A 19,510-nucleotide genomic window follows, 5' to 3' on the forward strand; every position below is an offset into this window, starting at 1 on the left:
AACTGGTGAGAAAGGTACCCCACGTGATTATTATTTTATTATTGCATATTGTGTTGTTTTCACATTCTATTGTTGTTCAGAAGCAGTCTTAACTTGTACATGTAATTGCTCGTTTTCCGACTGAAAGTGTGCAAGTGACGAAAGAGTAGAAGAAGAACGTTTCTTCATCGGTTGTTTTAATAATAATAATAATAATAATAATAATAATCCTTATATTTATTATAGCGCTTTATCAATGACTCAAAGCGCTTTACAAATACACATCACACATACAGATCATACATGTAATGGTCGTCTACTGTGGACGATACCCACAGGAGCAAGTTCAGGGGAAGTGTCTTGCCCAAGGACACAACGGCTTTACAGACGCAGCGCCGGCGGGCCACACCGCCCATCTTCACACCTCAAAGTCATCGAGGCGCTTTTACAAGTACACATTGATATTATACGTACTGTGGACAATACCCACAGGGGCAAATTCGGGTGAAGTGTCTTGCCCGAGGACACAACGGCCGACTACATAGTGACAGAGCTGTTTTCATGAATAAAGTTGCTATGAGTGAGACAAGATAAGTGATGTCTGCTTGAGTCTTTAAGTGCAACAACTACAGTGAGAATAACTACTCATTCTGTACATGTAAAACATGACCAGTATCATATTCAGAATATTCTCAAATTGGGAATAATAGTTATTAACAAAGCAAGCTATCCAACTAGCACAATGTCCGAAGGTTGGCTAGCTGTCTTCCTAACTCCACAGTGCTTTAATACTACACTGATTAAAGAAATAAGCCAAACTGACTGTTAGTGATGAGGCTAACAGCCCGTCATCTTAACCTCTATGGGAAGGACCAGCTACCTAGCTAAGTGAGAACCAACATCAACATATTTGGTGCAGTCCAATTACCACTGCAACAGTTCATTGTCCATTCTACTCTTATCCTGTTTCTATGCTATACACCAGCGGTGTCCAAACTACGGCCCGTGGCCCATTTTGAAACGGCCCTCAGCTAATTAAAAAAGTATAATGGCATAGGCTCACAAATTAAACTTGTGCTTGTCATATATTGTACTTCTAAAATACATATGTACGAATACATTACACAGTATTCATGTGTTAATAATCCCACTTTTCAAATAAATGCAGTTAATTAAAGTTGGAAACATTTTCAAACTAATTATAGTTTAAAACAAAAAAGAAGCCCAATAACTTAATTACATAACAAGCTTGAAATCCACCCTTCATATTTCCTCTTTTTATAATCTGAGCTTCTGTGTTATGGGATGAGCTGCCAACAAAATACATGAAACCCTATGAAGAGCTGTGATGGAGGCTGTTCTGATTCTTAAAGCATTTTCAAGTATCAAGCAGAATTGACCTACATTTGATTGATGTTGCTAACTTATGGCTTCACTGATGAGGCAATACATTACATTTCATTTAGCTGACGCTTTTATCCAAAGCGACTTATAATGACCGATTACAGGGACATTCTCCCTGGAGTAACTAAGGGCTAAGTGCCGTACTCAAGGGCACACTAGTGGTGGTGTTCCTGGGGTGATTTGAACTCACAACCTTCCTATCTCCAGCCCAGCTCACTCTCCATTAGACCGCCACTATCCCTATAAACCTCACCTCTAGTGAGTGAAATGAAACCCTATGAAGAGCTGTGATGGAGGCTGTTGTGATTCTTAAAGCATTTTCAAGTATCAAGCAGAATTGACCTACATTTGATTGATTTTGCTAACTTATGGCTTCACTGATGAGGCAATACATTACATTTCATTCCTTCATGTATTTTTCTGTATGTGGCCCTCAGTAAAAAAACGTTTGGACACCCCTGCTCTACACAGTAGTGTTTGGCTTTGGACACGGCAGTGGTTTGTAACAGAAGAGGGGGCAGTGAAACCAAAGAGTATATTTCGTCCCCCTATAGCTCTACGCTCCCTGGTGGGATCATATTGCTCGTGATAAATGCAGCACGACTCCAGTTAACAAGCAACTCTCTGCACAGATAAGCAGCGGGAGCCTCAGCTGCAGGGAGAGCCAGGCTATAGGCCGCTGCTGAAAGCTTGGAGACTAGTTCATCCTCGACCTCTACTGTAGCGCTGGTATTTCAGCAAAAATTTTGACATATAGTATTTGTTCAATTTTGTATGGTCTAGTGTAGCTTCAGAGCTGTTACATTCAGGCTGTTTCTCACCGCCCGGCAATATCTGGTTCTGTATCAGCTTGTTTCAGTTATTTATTGAACCTAGGTCATGTTTACCCTCGGTGAAATATAAATATGTTTATTATGGCGACACTATTCATTCAAATGTGTTGTGATTAATTTAAAACTCATTTCCCCTCAGACAGACCTCTGCAGCAGAACACACTTCCAGACACCGGTTCTGGCCCCTCGTATCTTGGACATTAAATAAAAAGTAGCACTTAAGATTTTAACTAATGCACCATCACTAACAATGGTCCTGTGTAGGGCTGCACGATTTCGTGGAAAAATGTAATTGCGATTTTTCTGACAAATATTGCGATTCGAATTGCGATATTTGTTTTTAACAACGGAACGGAAGTTTATTGTAAAATGCGGCCATAACTCCGGCTAGGAAGGTCGCATCAACGTGCTCGCGTCTCTAGCCCCCCCGCAGCCCGAGCTACGAGTGAAAAAACTAAACTTACATGAAACTTCCGTTGGGTTGCTTTAAAGTCAAGCTTCAGTTTAAGATTCACCCTGTAATAGAAACACGTGATGGAGCGTTACTAACCTGACTCAGATGGTTTCACCAAAGCATCTAAAGCTCCATTGGAAGCCATTTGGAAAGGGCAGGCACTTTCAGAAGCACTTGGCACTTAGATCAATCTGTCTATCACCTTCTATCATGGGCCACTTCTGATTGGTTAACAATGGCTGGTACATGTGGAGCACAGCACTTCTGATTGGTGTGGATGACTGACACACAAGAAAAAAAATGTTTAAAAAAATTGCAGGCTTTACGATTTGATAATCGCATCATTTAAAATCGCGATTTCGATTTAAAATCGATTAATCGTTCAGCCCTAGTCCCGTTACGTCAGCACTTCTTTTTCTGTTTTTTTTTCACTTAGTGTAAGTCGCTTTGAAAAAAAGAGCCAGATATTGGAAGTGTAATGTAATGTAGTGACATATTGTTATAAATCTCCTTTAGAATTTGAAACACACTTTTGTTGGTTTAAAAAAAGACGTAAATGTCTGATGACTTCAAAACAAGTTAACTTTACCGTTAAATGTATTTAATTTTAACCAGTTATTTCCTTTGTAATGTGTCTTTGTTTATTATATTAATGTTTTGTGACCATTTAGTCAGATTAGATTTAGTGTATTTGATTAGTGTTTTTACCTTGTAAATATTTCTATGTAATACGTGAAGTCTCTCTAATTCTTTAGATGTGTTAAATATATGTTAAACACTTTCTGTATGGTGGCTGATCCCCTATTGTCGAACATCAGAGAGCTTATTGGGGTGTCCAATTTCACACATCTCCATTCTGTTTTACGATTGCACTTATATTTCTAAATGTTTGTAGATCAAATGAATTGCTTTGGCAGCCTGGACGTTTGTACGGCTTTACAGAAAAGCAGTGAAGCCTATAGTGGAGGATAAGGCGTGTGTGAAACAGTTAACCAACAGTACCCATGAGTTCATTCATCATTGTCATCTATACCCATTCCTAATTGTTTCTGTAATGTATTAAAGCGTAATGTGTTGGACAAATCTGAATAACTGAATAATAAGTACAATATTCCAATCTAACAGCACCTGAAGTTACAACAGAAACTGATTGTGGGTTTTCACTCTTTTGGCTATGACACACTGTAATGCAGAGCTCATCTCATTACATCCTGAAGAAGGTTTTCGGCAATCAGCTGAGTGTTTCATTTACAGTGTCTCAAAAATCTTTCAGCTGGAGAAGCACAGGAATTTGGTAATACTGATTTGTGTCAAGCCCAATAACTTATTGATGTTTAAACTGGAATACTTATGAGTGCAATGCATGCCAGGTTATTATTTTAGGTCAATTACATTTTCTCAATATGCCCGCTTTACAAGAGTAAACCTAATTGAATTTTATTGATTCCAAGCAGAGCCTCCAATGAAAAAACAAACTCATCATGGGTGTTATGTAATGTGGCATCTTGTCTGGTGGCAAGGCGGCATTCATTTATCACCTCGTTGGGCCAGCGCCGGTCTCAGAGTAAGAAAAGGCACACGAGGCAGTAGATTAAGATGGAAAATGGCAGTGTTCATTTACATCCAATTGAGTGGTGCAGAAATGAGTCTTTAACCCCTAGATGAGTCAGCATTTTACCACTTCCTGTCCCCTTGCCTGGAAGACAATGTTTTTTTGAATGCGTTTTTGGTTATAAGCCTGAAATAAGGTCTGTGGTTCACACGAGCTGAAGAGATTTTCACGTCTAAAACTAACCCTTCCCTCGTAGACATAACATATGTCAGTAAATACCACACAGGTGGATATCTTGGGCTTTTATGTGTACTAAAAATGAGACAAGTGTCTAAATGAGGCAACTTAACATCATCACGTCGAAAAATGTGCCACTTTTAGCTTAGCGTTGGTGAAGTCATGAGCATGTCATATAACCTGACGTTACCTTTTACTTCTTGAGATTGCATTTACGCCTTCACTTTTATATGAGTAGTGTTCTTACGTGATTATCTGCTGAGTTAAGTACCATAAACGGGACTTGCCAAAGATCTTATTTGCTGCATTATTTCAATATCCAATGTAAAACTCATTGGCTTTTTGATAAGGGAACCAGTGGGAGGCTAAATTCAGTGTTGGCCTACAGTACATCATCACTGCACCATTATATTGGATCCCTACTTTAAAAACAACCTAATTAATGTATTTGCTTGTGATTTGAAAGAAAATGTATTCCCATTGGATCACTTGGAGACGTAACTTTCAATGTGTGCTTGATGGCGTACAATCCAAAATACATATATTATATCGTACTGTATCTAAATGCTTCTTTTACCTCGTTGTTGCCCAGCTGAAACCAAGGCTGCTTCCCATAGGTGAAGATCTCCCACAAGATGACTCCAAAGCTCCAGACGTCGCTTTCCGTGGAGAATTTCCTGTACATGATGCTCTCTGGGGGCATCCAGCGGATAGGTAGCATGGTGTGTCCTCCGACCTGAGGAGAGGCAAACACAGGGGATCCTTATTGCATATGAAATGTTGTGGCTAAAGCACAGATTAGAAAATCCAGTCATCAACACCACTCCCAGGCGTCGGGGGATTAACTGTCCTCGCATGTACAGTAACCGATCACGGGCTTAACATCTCATGAATGTGTGAAGTGCAGCTGTGTGTTGACACAACATAGGAAAATGCTGACTTATCTGCCACCTGCTCTGAATGTATTGAAACGCAGGAGGTGCAATTCTATAGGTTCTTGTATTAAAACCACCTCTTTGTTCTTGATGAAAAATAGTACTCTGCAATCTGTTCTGTGCAGAAGCATTGAATGGCGGATCAGAGTCTCAAACAGTGGAATTGAATGTGGTCTAATCAGTATTTGGAAATGAATCCAGTGTTAAGGAAACTGCTGAATGGATGCTCATAGTTAAGATGTGGATGCTAACGTGTTTGAACTCTACATAAGGATATGTAAACCTCATGCATTAATAAGTAAGGTACCCACAGAGATGGGGAAATATCGGCTGTTAAGACTCCAAACCAGCAACACATGAAATGAAGTCTGCATGCTGTAAATCCTCTAAGGCTGGATATTAATCGATCGAACAATCATTCATTAATCATCTTTGCTCTCAGCTTCCATTAGCAGGCATTGTTTTCAAATCTATTTTCCATTCATGTCGGTGACAGGGTTTTAATGAGCTGGACAAGACTGATGTGGGAATAAGCGGGAAGTTCAGAATCCTTGGACATTATTATTTGATGATTGTGGAGCTCAGGCATCAGAGAACACATTGACTGCATGCTGAACTACTGCTGTGATTTCTTCAATCCTAAAAGCATAACAACTTCCAAATCAGGCATGCTGGTGCTTTGGGAAGGTACATCAATAATTTGTTGGCAACTATTGTGTATTTCTGCTCAGACATGGGTTTCAAAACAACCAAGAATGATTGTATCTCCTATTACCAAAACTCTTCTAAGGTGGGACTTTTCAATCAACTCTGAGTTTGACCTTCTTCTAGCTAAATTGTTCCGCTATTCAAAATGTTATAAGTAACTTCCAATCCATACTTATATATTACAGTGGTTTGTGCATTAATCACTTGAAAAAGATACTATTGAAAGCTTCATCTCTAAGGAAGAAAGCTATACATTATATTTATGATCAAATGTTTGATAACAAGCCTAAAATCAAGAGTATAACATCTTGAGAAGGATGATTTCAAGTCCTGTCTTAATGATGAGAAGAACAGGAACAGGATTTCTCACAGACTATAGCTTTCCACCATTTGTCAATATAAATAGGATCTTGTGCTTTTCCATGTGTTGTAAATTACAGTCCAAAACCATATTAAGAAAACATTTGGGATCGTAATACCTTGAAATTGATATTAACCAACCAACCAACCGACCATCCAACCGACCGACCAACCGACCGACCGACCAACCGACCGACCAACCAACCAACCAACCAACCAACCAACCAACCAACCAACCAACCAACCAACCAACCAACTATCCAACCAACCAACCAACCATCCATCCAAACAACCAACCAACCAACCAACCAACCAACCAACCAACCAACCAACCAACCAACTATCCAACCGACCAACCAACTATCCAACCCACCAACCAACTATCCAACCGACCAACCAACCATCCATCCAAACAACCAACAAACCGACCGACCGGCCGACCAACCATCCAACTAACGAACTAACAAACAAACCAATCAACCAACCCTCCATCTAACCAACCAAACATCCATCCATCCATCATACCAAACAACTGTAAAATAAAATACAGAATTACTTTTTAAAAAATGAAATGGAAGTAATGAGAACTGAATAATTCAAAATCATACAAAAGTTCAAAACAGAACACTTAATTTATGATAATAATTTGAGCAAACACTTATTATGCAACCCAAATAGTCCTACCTGATAATACAAATACATTATAAATGTTATCACTAAGTGTCAATGTCGTGTAATAATACAAATACATTGCAGTACATGAACTACTTATTGTATGGAATCAGCCCCATCACTTCTTCCCTTGTTGTTTTGTTGTGTCATTTATATATTTTATGTCCTATTATCTCACCATTTTAGTCAAGTTGGATTGTTGATGGAGGTTATAATCTCTAAGTGTGGAAGTGTAACCTATCAGACACACATCCATCATCCATTCATGAACTCACTGATCCATATATCCAATCATACGTCCATGCAGCCATTTCTGCCTCCGAGCTGAATATATTCTGAGCTCAAAGACAAACCAAATCTAACACACAGTCAAACACATCATAGACTCATCATTAGGACAACCTCTCGCTACCTCACATGGTTCCTACGCTCTGTACCTCTGGCTTACAGCAAAATCACATTCATTTAATTATAATAGGCTCTTCTCCCAACTCCATTTACCAGCTCCAACATCTGTGTGCCTTCAGCTGTGAGCATTGTGTGGCATTTTAGGGATCGAGAAAATGGAAAAAATCATCTTAAGTCTTGCTAATTACCTCCTGGTTCTGTAGCGCGCTCATTGCACATTTCCTTTGAAAGTCAAGCACAATCTCTGCGTGTCAGCTCCACGCAGCACATGACTCTTCCGGATGTTTTAAAGAAACATAGATTTGTCATTCTGCCAAAAGGTTGCTTCTTCCTGCACGTTTATACAGAACGTCCTCTAGTTTGTACACTTCATCGAATTTTGTTGCTGAGTACGTCGCCTCTGTTTGTTTTGCCTTTACTTGTCCTCCATGTATAACCTTCTTGAAAGTCCTGCATTGGTTTGCACCAGTTACTAATAGTAATAGAACTGAGACAACTCTTATGAAAGTATTAAAGGACATCTATTTAAAACCAACAATGGGAAGTCATCTTAATACTGCTGTGCATAAGTGCTGGGTTTGATACAGTTGACTATAACATATTACTGGGTTGGATTTTCTGTTGGTGCTCAAATAGAAAAGAAACAGCCATGGCAAGAGGAGTACCCGAGTGTCTCTTCTTGGTCATACTCTATTCAACATGTATACCCTTCCACCAGCTCACATCTTGAAGATAAACATCATTGTAGCATCCTATAATCCCCTCTGCTTCAGCCCTGTTCCAAAAGTGCTGATTCTGTGTCTGTAGCTTTAAATGCTAATGAGCTGCTGCTGGCCACGCCCCCTCTGAGAGCCGACACAATGGTGCTCTCGGAGGAGATTCAGGTGATAAGGTGGGTTGTTATTGGCTAATGGTTACACAAGCCAAAACACATTTGTGACATCACAAATCGGCCAGATCTGAGCAGCTGAGTTCAGACTTTTTTTTAGGTTTTTATATAGATGGATCAGGACAAAAAGAGAGGGGTCTTTGTTCCTGAAACTTTCAGAATCTTTTTACACAGAGGGGAAAAATGTATGTGTGACAGACATGAAAAATAAGTTTTGCATAATGGGGGACCTTTAAAGTCCAGAGAGAGTTTCTGTAGCACACACACATTCCTGCTTCACATTGATACATGTGAACTCCCCGAAGAGCCGCCCGATACAACCTCAGTTTTCTACTAATCCCGCACGGGGTTAAGTGCTCTACTCAACTGTATCTCATTGTATCTCAGGGTTGAAATGTGAAGAGAGAACACTGTTGTGCAAGGGCAACTGTGGCTGCGAGGGAGTACGGTCGTCTTTCAACCAGAAGGTTGTGGGTTCGATCCCAGCCCATGCAGTCAACATGTCGATGTATCCTTGGGTGAGATACTTAACCCTGAGTTTCTCCCGATGGCCAACGGTGTGTGAATGTGTACGCATGTTAGTGCATGTCCTAACATACACTGCTCTGTGTGAATGGGTGAACGACATGTAGTATGTAAAGCGCTTAGAGGGGTCTTAAAGACTGGATAAAGCGCTATATAAGTACAGTCCATTTACCATTTGTGTTGTTTTCCCAAAGTCCTCCAGTCAAAGCTTCACTAAAACTTGCCCAAGGGCATGTGGAGTGTTATCAGAATCTCAAAGAGAGAAACATGCTTTACCTCCTAATCATCCCTCCCTGCCAGCTCACTCGAGAGACTAAACTAGTATGATCCTCCACCACCTTCAAAGCTGGTGGTTTTTTTCTTCAGTGCTAGAACAGATAACACAGTAATTACAGTAAACATAAATTCAAGAGTTGTTCTGGTAAGGTGCCCTTTCTTTAGGTCTAGAACACAAACAGTATACCGTTAAAGAGTGCATTTTGTGATGGTGAGGATGGTTTGCAGTAGTTTCCCCTTTCCTGTCATCATCATCCTGCAACCTCAGCACGGCAGTCTTCAAGAATCTATGTTTGCACATGGATGATCGCACTTGAGGCCGGACGTCCTCCGAAACACAGGGACCCTCTAAAGACTCATGGTGAAGTAATGGTCAAGCACTCGGTGAAACCTTGTCGTTTTACCCAGTCCGGAAGCCATCGATGGAGAAGTATTCATCAGATATATCCCGGTGAAGCCATGTTTCCGTAAAGCACATTAAACTACACTCGAGATATTCCGTCTGACTCCTGGCTAACGCCGTTAGCTCGTACATTTTATTAGCCAGTGATCTTATGTTCCCCATGATGAGAGGAGGGAGACATGGCTTATATTTCATTTTATCCTTAAATCTGGAACCAGCTAACCTCCTTTTTGTCTTTTCGGTATGCTGGGGATAAGTGGGGATAGCTGTTATTCCAAACACCAAGCTAGCCAGCTTTAGCTCGACTAGCTTCTCCCTGGTGTAAACAAGGCGGTTGCAAGAAAGTTTAGAGATTGAACAGCTTCACGAGGTCCTAAGAACTTTGTAATAGAAAAATAACAAGTAAGAAATACATTTTGACATAAAGTCTCTGTTTTCAGATTTGTTTCTGAGATCCGATAATAAAAGCAACAATTCGGAGAAAAATTGTCAAAATGTGGAGAAAAACAGAAACAAATAGTTAAAATTGTGTAAAAAAAGGTCAGAATTCGAAGAAAGAAAGTGAAAATTAGCTGACTCCACTACCTTCTGTAACGCTGGGTCATTCTTCCAGGATAGATTTTGTACCTCGATTGGTCCAGTGCTTTAACAACCTCCAGTCGATAATGATGGGCAAAGCATTGTGGGTTCAGGTCTCGGAGCCGATAATAGAGCTTGACGGTTTTGTTGGGCAGGTCTGATCGCCATATTTTGTCCAGTTTATTACCTAAGCTTTTTGAGAGATAAAGTCTTTCCCTGAGTCCGTGATGATTCATCCTCTCTTTTACCCACACACTAATTTCCTGGGTTACTTCTGCAAGATGATGGCCAAATGAACTGTGACTTACACTCCACCTGGTCTCATTAGACATGACATGTTTTAGTATTGTACACAACATTAAGCCAATATCGCCCTGTTGTGTGAAACCTCTGAGCAGGGTGGGCTGAGCTGAAGTAAAGGAGCAGGCGAGGAGGGGCTGTATACCAATCTGTCCCCCTGTGGAGCTTTACAAAGATTAAACAAAATTAATTAAGTTCCTGTTAGTCTAAATGACTTATCTGAGGTCCACCCAGCCTATTGCACGCAAGGCTAAACCTCATCAGATGCATACTAATGATTATCCGCTGCCACTGTGGCGAGGGGCTTTAAAACCGGCTGACTCTCTGCTTCCCAAATGATTGCCTGCTATCACCTTGGGTTTTTGTCACAAGGCCATGGCAATTAGCTTGGAACATGTGGGGAAAGGAAGGGAAAAAAAGGCTGAAGACATAATAAAAATAAAATAATTGCCCCAGTAATTATCCTCATCTTTCTCACTCAATGTCACGTGGAGACGCAGGCACGCTCTGCGGGGAGTGAGGAATGAGTCTGGGGCTTTTTTTGTTGCTGTGTAAACTGGATTAGTGCTCTGCCTGTCCCACCGTGGCAGAGGAGTGATTGGATTAACGGAGTGGAGAGCACAGCAGCATGGCAGGGGGACAGATTACCGGCCCAGTCGGGCTGTGAGACGGGCGCTCTGTGGCCTGCAGGGAGCACTGGGAGGCCCCAGACATCTTAAAGGGCCCCAGATAACCATCGACACACACTCTCCCTTTCCCTGCTCCAACCACGCCGCTATCTCTGCTCTCCTCGCTCAAACACAAGTTCACTTTCAGAGGCTATGATGTCCATTAGGGCTCTACCTGCTGCGCTGCTGCGAGTGGAGATAAAGTGGTATCTACTCTGGCCGCAGCATGCCAGTGGGTGGTGAAAGTTTCTGAAGATTTTCCAAAACAAACTCACTATTGCCATCATGCAATTTCCACATTCACAATTATTTTCAGTATTTATCTCTGAGGACCAACTTGAGCAAATAAATATGAAGATTGGTGTCTCCTTAGTGGCTTCGAAACGACACTTTGAATATTAACTCTGGCCTGTGTGATGGTGTTAAAATCACAACTAATGCATTAGAGTGCCTTTTACATGGGTTTGATTTAGTACTTTATCAGTACTTATTTACTTATAAGAAATCCGGACATTCAGAACCACATTATCCAGAGTTTCCCTTTCACACATGAAGCACACAACAGGACATGGATATGACTGCAGATCTGCTGTAAGCTAGCTAGCTAACGTAGCTAACCTAGTCATTTCAGATATACTGACAAACACTTACAGTTATGAGACAGAATAACTCTGCAACAGAGACAGTTGTTCAGCTTTATAATCCTGAACGTCACCAAGCGCTCCGGTCCCAGCTGTGTGTGTGACTTTTTAGTGTCCCCTATTCTCCCAGCTGTGTGCGTCACTTTTTAATGTCCCCTATTTTCCCAGCTGTGTGTGTCACTTTTTAGTGTCCCCGGTTGCGTTCCAATAGTCCATTTAGCTTAGGAACCTTCCTAACCAAGTGAAATGACCCGGAAGTCCGTCAGTGGCAGTCATGTTAAGTGCCGTTCCAATTCTCTAGATCAGAGGTCGGCAACCTTTTTGATATGAAGTGCCATTACAAAAAAAAATTGTTATCAGTGTGCCGACGAACGTGAATTATCAACGGGGGGGGGGGGGGGGGAACAACTAAATAAATGCAACGGCCTCCCAAGAAGAGCTCGCCTCTCTCCAGTCATTTAAGCTAAAGTGGGTTATTGAACCTGAAGCTTGTTGCTTCTGCCCTGGGAGACGACAAAGAGTCATCCCCTCCTCGACTACGGTCTGGGAGCCGACAGGAAAGTTCAACACACAGATGGCCAGTCCGCCCCTGTGTAGCATGTTATTTCGATGAGAGATGAGCAGATCGCCACTGGGCTTTCAACTAAAAACACAGCCACGCAAAAACTGCGGCATTTGTACAGCTCCTTATGGGTACTAAAATTTGTGAAGTGCTTTCCTCCGTGGTGAAACGATCTGCACTGCACCACGGAGGAAAGCGGCAGAAAGTCGCCTGGAGTTAAAGAGAGCGGGGCTGCGTTGCGTGCATGGCTTCCTTCAGGTAACGGGGAGACGCGCCTATAGCGGCGGTCTCGTTCAGGATCCGAAAATACAATTTAAATATTTTGCACCCTTATTCCACTTATTCCTAGTGTGCCACTGGTTACGGTGCCGCGTGCCAATGGTGGCACGCGTGCCAGGGGTTGCCGACCCCTGCTATAGATGATAGGAAAGGAGGTTTCACACTTCCTTTATAACCTCCTTTAGCTTAGGAACCACTGGACCTCCCTTGACGAAAGGAGAGGAGAAAATGCTGCCCCACAATGCATTGCAGCCGCAGCATTTGCCGTCACTCAACAGTCGGCCGTTCACGGAAACAACCGATTATGACGGATAAATTATATCATGAAAGTTACGGTGCTTATTAAGCATTTTAAAACGTATGTGGTAAGTTGCCAAAGTGCTTTGTTTTTAACGTTCATCAGTATTATAATCAAAAAGAGAAATATGAACGTTAGTTTTTACTGAAATGATCAAATAAAGTCAACATCTCACAGTCTTTACTGAGCTGTGTGGGGTTTGTTCAACTTTTAAAAGATGTTTGAATGGTGATATACACAGTGATGGATGTTAAGGACTAACGTTTATAATAAATACATTTGTATTGATTTTAAGATCTTTTCATCAATAACACGTATTGGGATCATTTGTATTAATGTGGACCGGAGGGAGAGGGTGACGAGCATACGTTTCACTTTCCTTTTTTATTTCAATTCCAGCTTTGGTCCTGAAGAATATGTTTCTCTGTTGTCCACGTTCATAAAGCATAAAGCAACAGCATCAGAGCACGGTGCAGAGTCTCTAGATGAGTTTACAGTAGTCCCTCGTTCTTATTGAACATCCATGTTGTAGTCCGCTATATAGAAAACTGTAGTTTCCATAGTTTCCCCACAGCAGCAGACGCACATTCATGACGTCCGCTGGCGCATCATAAACACGTCGGATAGTGAAAGTGCAGTCGGATTCTCTAAAGTACCGCGGTCTCTTCTCCTAAATCCTTTTGAATTCTCCTATCCACTATCCCTTAACCCCGTGACGTTTCACTCAGAGGTCAAGGGATAGGAGATAGGGTTAGAATTTAGGAGCTGATTTTTGGATTATCGGAACGCAACCCCCTATTCTCCCAGCTGTGTGCGTCACTTTTTAGTGTCCCCTATTCTCCCAGCTGTGTGCGTCACTCTTAAGTGTCCCCTGGTCTCCGTTGTGTTTTGAGCTTCTGGCAGCATTGTGTTTATGCAGCACTTTCAGTAAACGCTTTTCGGTGTTGTTGAGTGATGTTTCTTCATTTGCATGTGTTTATACAAATTTGTGTTTTTACTTTTATATTGTTTCTGGAACTGTAGCGCGTTTATTCAAAAGGAAATGTTTCGGGGCGTTGTAGCACGTGTGCACCTGACGGCCACTGTATCATATGGCAATAAGTTCTATCATTCAATCCAGAAATCAATAATTATATATAACACACATGAATCTATGTTTTTCTCAGAAAGCACCATCACGACATCCGACTGACAAGTAAAGGCGCTAACAGTTAGCTAACACTTGGGCTGAATACTAACGTAGGTATGGTTACGTTCTCAAAATGCCAACGTTTCACACGGGATTAAACAAACAACATGCAACACAGATCCATCCCCTCATAGAACTATAGCGAAGACGGTAACCGAGCATATTTACTAAATGTCTAACTAGTATTCTTGCAAGCTAAAGCCAGACTTCCCTCTGAGAAAAACAGCAGCCTCTCCTTTATTTATTGGATGTATTACTCAATAACATAGTGATTATATCAGACAGGCGTGCTAGACCAAGAGAAAAAACAAGGCCCAAGGAGAGAGGCACAGCAGAGTTGTTCCTCCCTTCATGCAGCAGTAATAAATATGGCCTGTGTACTCATTAGCACCGAGCCGCGTACAGTTTTGAGGAGCTTGTGCTTGATAAATAATGCAGCAGAGGAATGTCTGTTTGATCCTGGAAACAGAAGAAACCTGGGGACCATTTCTCTGCAAAGCAGAGCAGAGCAGACAGGCTTCCTGGCAAAGGCACAAAGAACACAAAGTCCTTGAAACTGAGTCATTAGATCATAACATTGTAAGACTTTGATAGCCATTAGTCTGATTCAAAAACGCACGATCGGGCTTTACAACTATTTTTATTTTCCGAGCCCAATGTTGTAATTGTTTCCTAAAAACACCCTTCTTTACATTCAGACAGTGTTACACTCATTGGACTGGAGAACAAAACACTGCCGCTGCTTAATGAAAACACTCAGGCTGCAAGCAAGTCTCCGGAGGAAAGTCTGAGGAATTTTTAATATTCTCCAGCAAACCAAAAAGAAAGCCTCTGCCAGGACACTATATGCCACTGCTCATCATTTACACATACCTGCAGCTTTCAGAAACATTGTTAATACATTCATGACACCTGGGATTGGATTTTCTTAAACAAATTAAAGTGCCATGTAACCGCCATGGGAGCAGCTCTCTCTCGGACCCTTGATTCAACATTCCTAATTAATATCGCACAAATGTCACTGGGTGTTAGAGGAGAAAAGACAGACGGAAATTAGCCGTCATATTTCTTCCAATGCATATTGTACCGCGCTGCAGTGAAGAAGACATTCAATTGAAAGAAAGCTGTCATTACACTTTGAGAAAATAATAACCCTAATAATGATTTTTAAGGAGCGCTGCAGATTGACAGCATGAGGGCTGCAGGGCTGCAGGGCTGCCGGAGCGCATGGGAAAGCTGCTTCTGGGGAAAAGTTATATCTGCAGCGAGCATTAGGCGCCGAACAAATGAGTGTTAAAATCCACTGCTGTCGATGTAGACGCCACTTTTGGAACGTAGCAGCGTGCAGGAAGATACTTTAATATTGAAAACAAAGTAAACATTTTGAGGAAAAGAGTATTTCTGAGAAAGAAAGTCAAAATTCGGATAAAAAATTGCCTTGGCCTTCTTTAAATGTAAGAAGACACACGCATTGGCTTCAGCTGATATTTAAATGCATTTATCTTAACTATCCCCCTTATTTAAAGCAGTATTTTGTACCTTACTCGTCAAATCATCAAGTTAGACATTCTGTTCAGATTTATTTCTCTGTCCCCTCTGCAAAAAAATGGATTGGCAGAAGAGCGTTCATGTTCAAAGCCCCAACAGACTGGAATACTTTACCTGCTGCTATTAGATCTCTTGCATCATTGGGTTTATTTAAACATGCATTATCATCTCACTTTCAACTAGTCTGCACTTGTTATAACTGATATTGATGAAACTGATTTGCTCGACTGTCTCAAATTGTAATGATTGTATGCATTGCTTGAATTTCACTTAACAGACTGTATGTGGTTTGTCTTGTGTGTCATGTTTTGCATTTTGTCTTTTTGTTTATGTCTGTAAGTTGTTGCTATTGTCGGGACCCCCTTGAAAACGAGATGGTGCATCTCAAGGGGTTTATCCCAATCAATAACATTTCTATATACAATTCTGGGAAAAAGCCAAAATTCGGAGAGAAAACGTCAAAATGCTGAGAAAAAAAGAAGATTTGTGACTTTTCCGTAAACACGAGATGTCACCTTTTCTATAAAAACAGAAAGTTGGAAAGAGGTAAGGATGGCCTTGGTATGGAGTAAAAACCGAGCATCTGGTGTGTGTAGAGCCCTGTGTGTAGAGCTTTACCTACTATAATGACATCAAACCATATAAAGCTTTTTATGGCTTGAGGTTAATAAGTTAATTAGACCAGTTAGACCTGGACAGAAGGACAATTTGTCCCTGAGACGATGTTCCTGCAACATTTCTGTTAACATCCTTGTCCTACTTTAATGCATAGGCTCCTTTTTGAGCATTCCCTGTCATGTACCCCTTCCTGAGTATCCATAATTCAGAGCTGCACCCTCTGAAGTCAGGGACACATCACCTAATATGGTGAATATCTGGTATTCTGTGAAGCCGGAGCTGTGCAGGTTCTGCTGTTGTCTTGTTTTGAAAACAACACAAAGCGGGCAGATATGACAGATGGATGTGATTTAGGACAATATACATTTCTTTCTGGAGATGTTCCCTCCTGTTGCAGAGAGTCTCGGGAGTCAACAAGCGAGGAGTCAGCGACGGGGGTTTGTGTTGTTGGCAGGGCGCTGCTATTTATAATCACTCAACACAGGGAAAGTGTCCAAAACTGTTAGGAGCTCCTTTTCTCATGGCTCTGTCAATATTCCTCTGTGTGGGCGGGCAGCGATGCTATCACAGCGCACACACACACACACACACTCACACACACACACACACACACACACACACACACACACACACACACACACACACACACACACACACACACACACACACACACACACACACACAACACACACACACACACACACACACACACACACACACACACACACACACACACACACAACCCTAACCATGTATACATCACTTCAGGGGACATTACATTGACTTACATGCATTTCCTGGAGACTTATCCTAACCCTAACCAACACATGCCTAACCCTAACCAAGTCTTCACCCTACAATTAATGATTCCCCTCATGGGGACCTCCATTTTGTCCCCATAAGGGAGGCGAGTCCCCACACGTGACTATGTAAACAGATTTAGGTCCCCACAAGTATAGTAATGCTAGGCCACACACACACACACACACACACACACACACACACACACACACACACACACACACACACACACACACACACACACACACACACGCACACTTTTAGTTGTTCCTCACTGCAGAATGTGTGTGTGCTGAATCATCAGTACATTATGCAACAAACTCAAAACCTCCCTCCAAAAATTCACCAATGAGTTTGCCAACATCTATCAAGTCTGTATGAAAGCGTTGAAGGCAGGATATCTCTGCAGCTCAACAATACTTCACATATATATTAGATATTTTCACATATTTTTGCTGAAGTTTTTATATCGGGATGAAGGTTTATTTGATGTTAGTGCCATAAAAAACACGTTTGCTTGTATGCTACGTTTTTCCACGCGAAAAATAACTATGATCACTTTCAGTAGGTTTTGCATTTGTGGTCTTCTGGGGTCAACTTTGTAAAATCATTCATCACTGTTGTTATGATTCAGAAAATAGGTTTGATTGTGTCTACCTCACAGCAGCTTCAGTTCACAATACACTTGTAATTGTTCAGACAAGAGCAAACTGATGAACCAGTTAATCGTTAAGGGGGAGTGCCGGCTAAATGAGCTGTGACTGAGTCTTTAGAGACGATTAGATGAACCGTGGTGTTTTTAGGACCAGAAGAAGAAAACACTTGACTGTATACTCTTGCGGCTTTCACACCAGCGCTTTTCCCTTTCTAGCTCCGAGCGGGAGCTTTTCTGGTTCAGCTCCGGTTTCCCTTTTCTGCTCCCGCTCTGTTCACACCGCCCAGAGCTGCCACTGCTGCGTCATGACGTCACCGTTTACGTGCCTGCTTCATAAAATCCAAACCGCGGAAATCCCTCACATCGACAACAACAACAATGGCCGATTGTATTGAAGCGCTGTTCGCTTTGGTTATCCTCTTACGAAACGAAATGGAAGGCATCGGACGACTTTACAAGGGACGACTTTACTTGGAACGTTACAAACATCACATGCGAAATGCAAGACTTCTTTATGGTCTTCAGCATCTACTTCAACGACGAATCTGCCCCTGCCCCCGCCTCGACGTAAGAGAGACGTAAGAGACGCGGCCTCTTAGCTCCGAAGCTCTTGCCTCTAGACTGACAATTTTTTGGAGCTGGAAGTGAACCGGATTCCGGAGCTAAGAGGCGGCGCCTCTGCGGTGTGAACAGGAAAAAACGGTACTTTTCAGCTCCAGCTCCGAGCCAGAGCTGAAAACGCGTTGGTGTGAAAGGGGCAACAGTGGTGGAGGTTATAGTGTAAGGACTTGAAATGATGTGTGAAACTTAAGTGGAATGCTCATTAAAATCCTTAGCAAAAATAAAAGTATAAAATATATCCGTTAACTTCCCTGGAAATGTTGGTGTTTTTGGTTATTCTGTCGTTTCCCCCAATATACAACATCTTTACTGGCTAACCAATAAGATATGCTTTAGTGACATGGCAAAATGTTGTTATATATTAAGTTACACACACATGTAAGAAGGGATCAAAATATCAAATCATACAAAGAAACTCCTCCTAAAACTTATAAATGACACCAATGTGCAATAATGTAAAAATCGGCTCAATGCAACAACACTTCTGCTAATAATATTATTACTACTGTCTGTTGCTTCTTAGGTAGTCCATACCAACAAGAATCTGTATGTTATTATGTAAATATATGATTTAGTTATATTACTGAAATCTACCGCTACAGATTTCATTCTACAATGTTAAACTTATTTTATTTTAAATATACTGACTTATTTATCATTATTCCACTCCAAGTAGGGAATGAGTCCTTACCCCAAGTGAAGGAGTTCAAGTATCTCGGGGTCTTGTTCTCGAGTGAGGGAACAATGGAGCGTGAGATGGGCCGGAGAATCGGAGCAGCGGGAGCGGTACTGTGCTTTACCGCACCGTTGTGACGAAAAGGGAGCCGAGCCAGAAGGCAAAGCTCTCTGTCTACCGGGCCATTTTCGTTCCTACCCTCACCTATGGTCATGAAGGATGGGTCATGACCGAAAGAACGAGATCGCGGATACAAGCGGCCGAGATGGGTTTTCTCCGCAGGGTGGCTGGTGTCTCCCTTAGGGATAAGGTGAGAAGTTCGGTCATCAGGGAGGGACTCGGAGTTGAGCCGCTCCTCCTTCGCGTCGAAAGGAGCCAGTTGAGGTGGTTCGGGCACCTAGTTAGGATGCCACCTGGGCGCCTCCCTAGGGAGGTGTTCC

General features: G+C 41.8%; 1 protein-coding gene across 1 annotated transcript in view; it reads right to left on the minus strand.

Moving 5' to 3' along the window:
* Window positions 1-19,510, minus strand: part of LOC117558004 (NT-3 growth factor receptor-like) — a 43,620-nt gene that overhangs the window by 4,843 nt on the left and 19,267 nt on the right. Inside the window, exon 5 of the mRNA XM_034233963.1 lies at window positions 5,037-5,195. Within this exon, the coding sequence (XP_034089854.1) occupies window positions 5,037-5,195 (159 nt within the window). The remainder of the gene's footprint in view (window positions 1-5,036; window positions 5,196-19,510) is intronic.

This window comes from Gymnodraco acuticeps, unplaced genomic scaffold (assembly GCF_902827175.1).
Source record: "Gymnodraco acuticeps unplaced genomic scaffold, fGymAcu1.1, whole genome shotgun sequence".
Taxonomy (NCBI): domain Eukaryota; kingdom Metazoa; phylum Chordata; class Actinopteri; order Perciformes; family Bathydraconidae; genus Gymnodraco; species Gymnodraco acuticeps.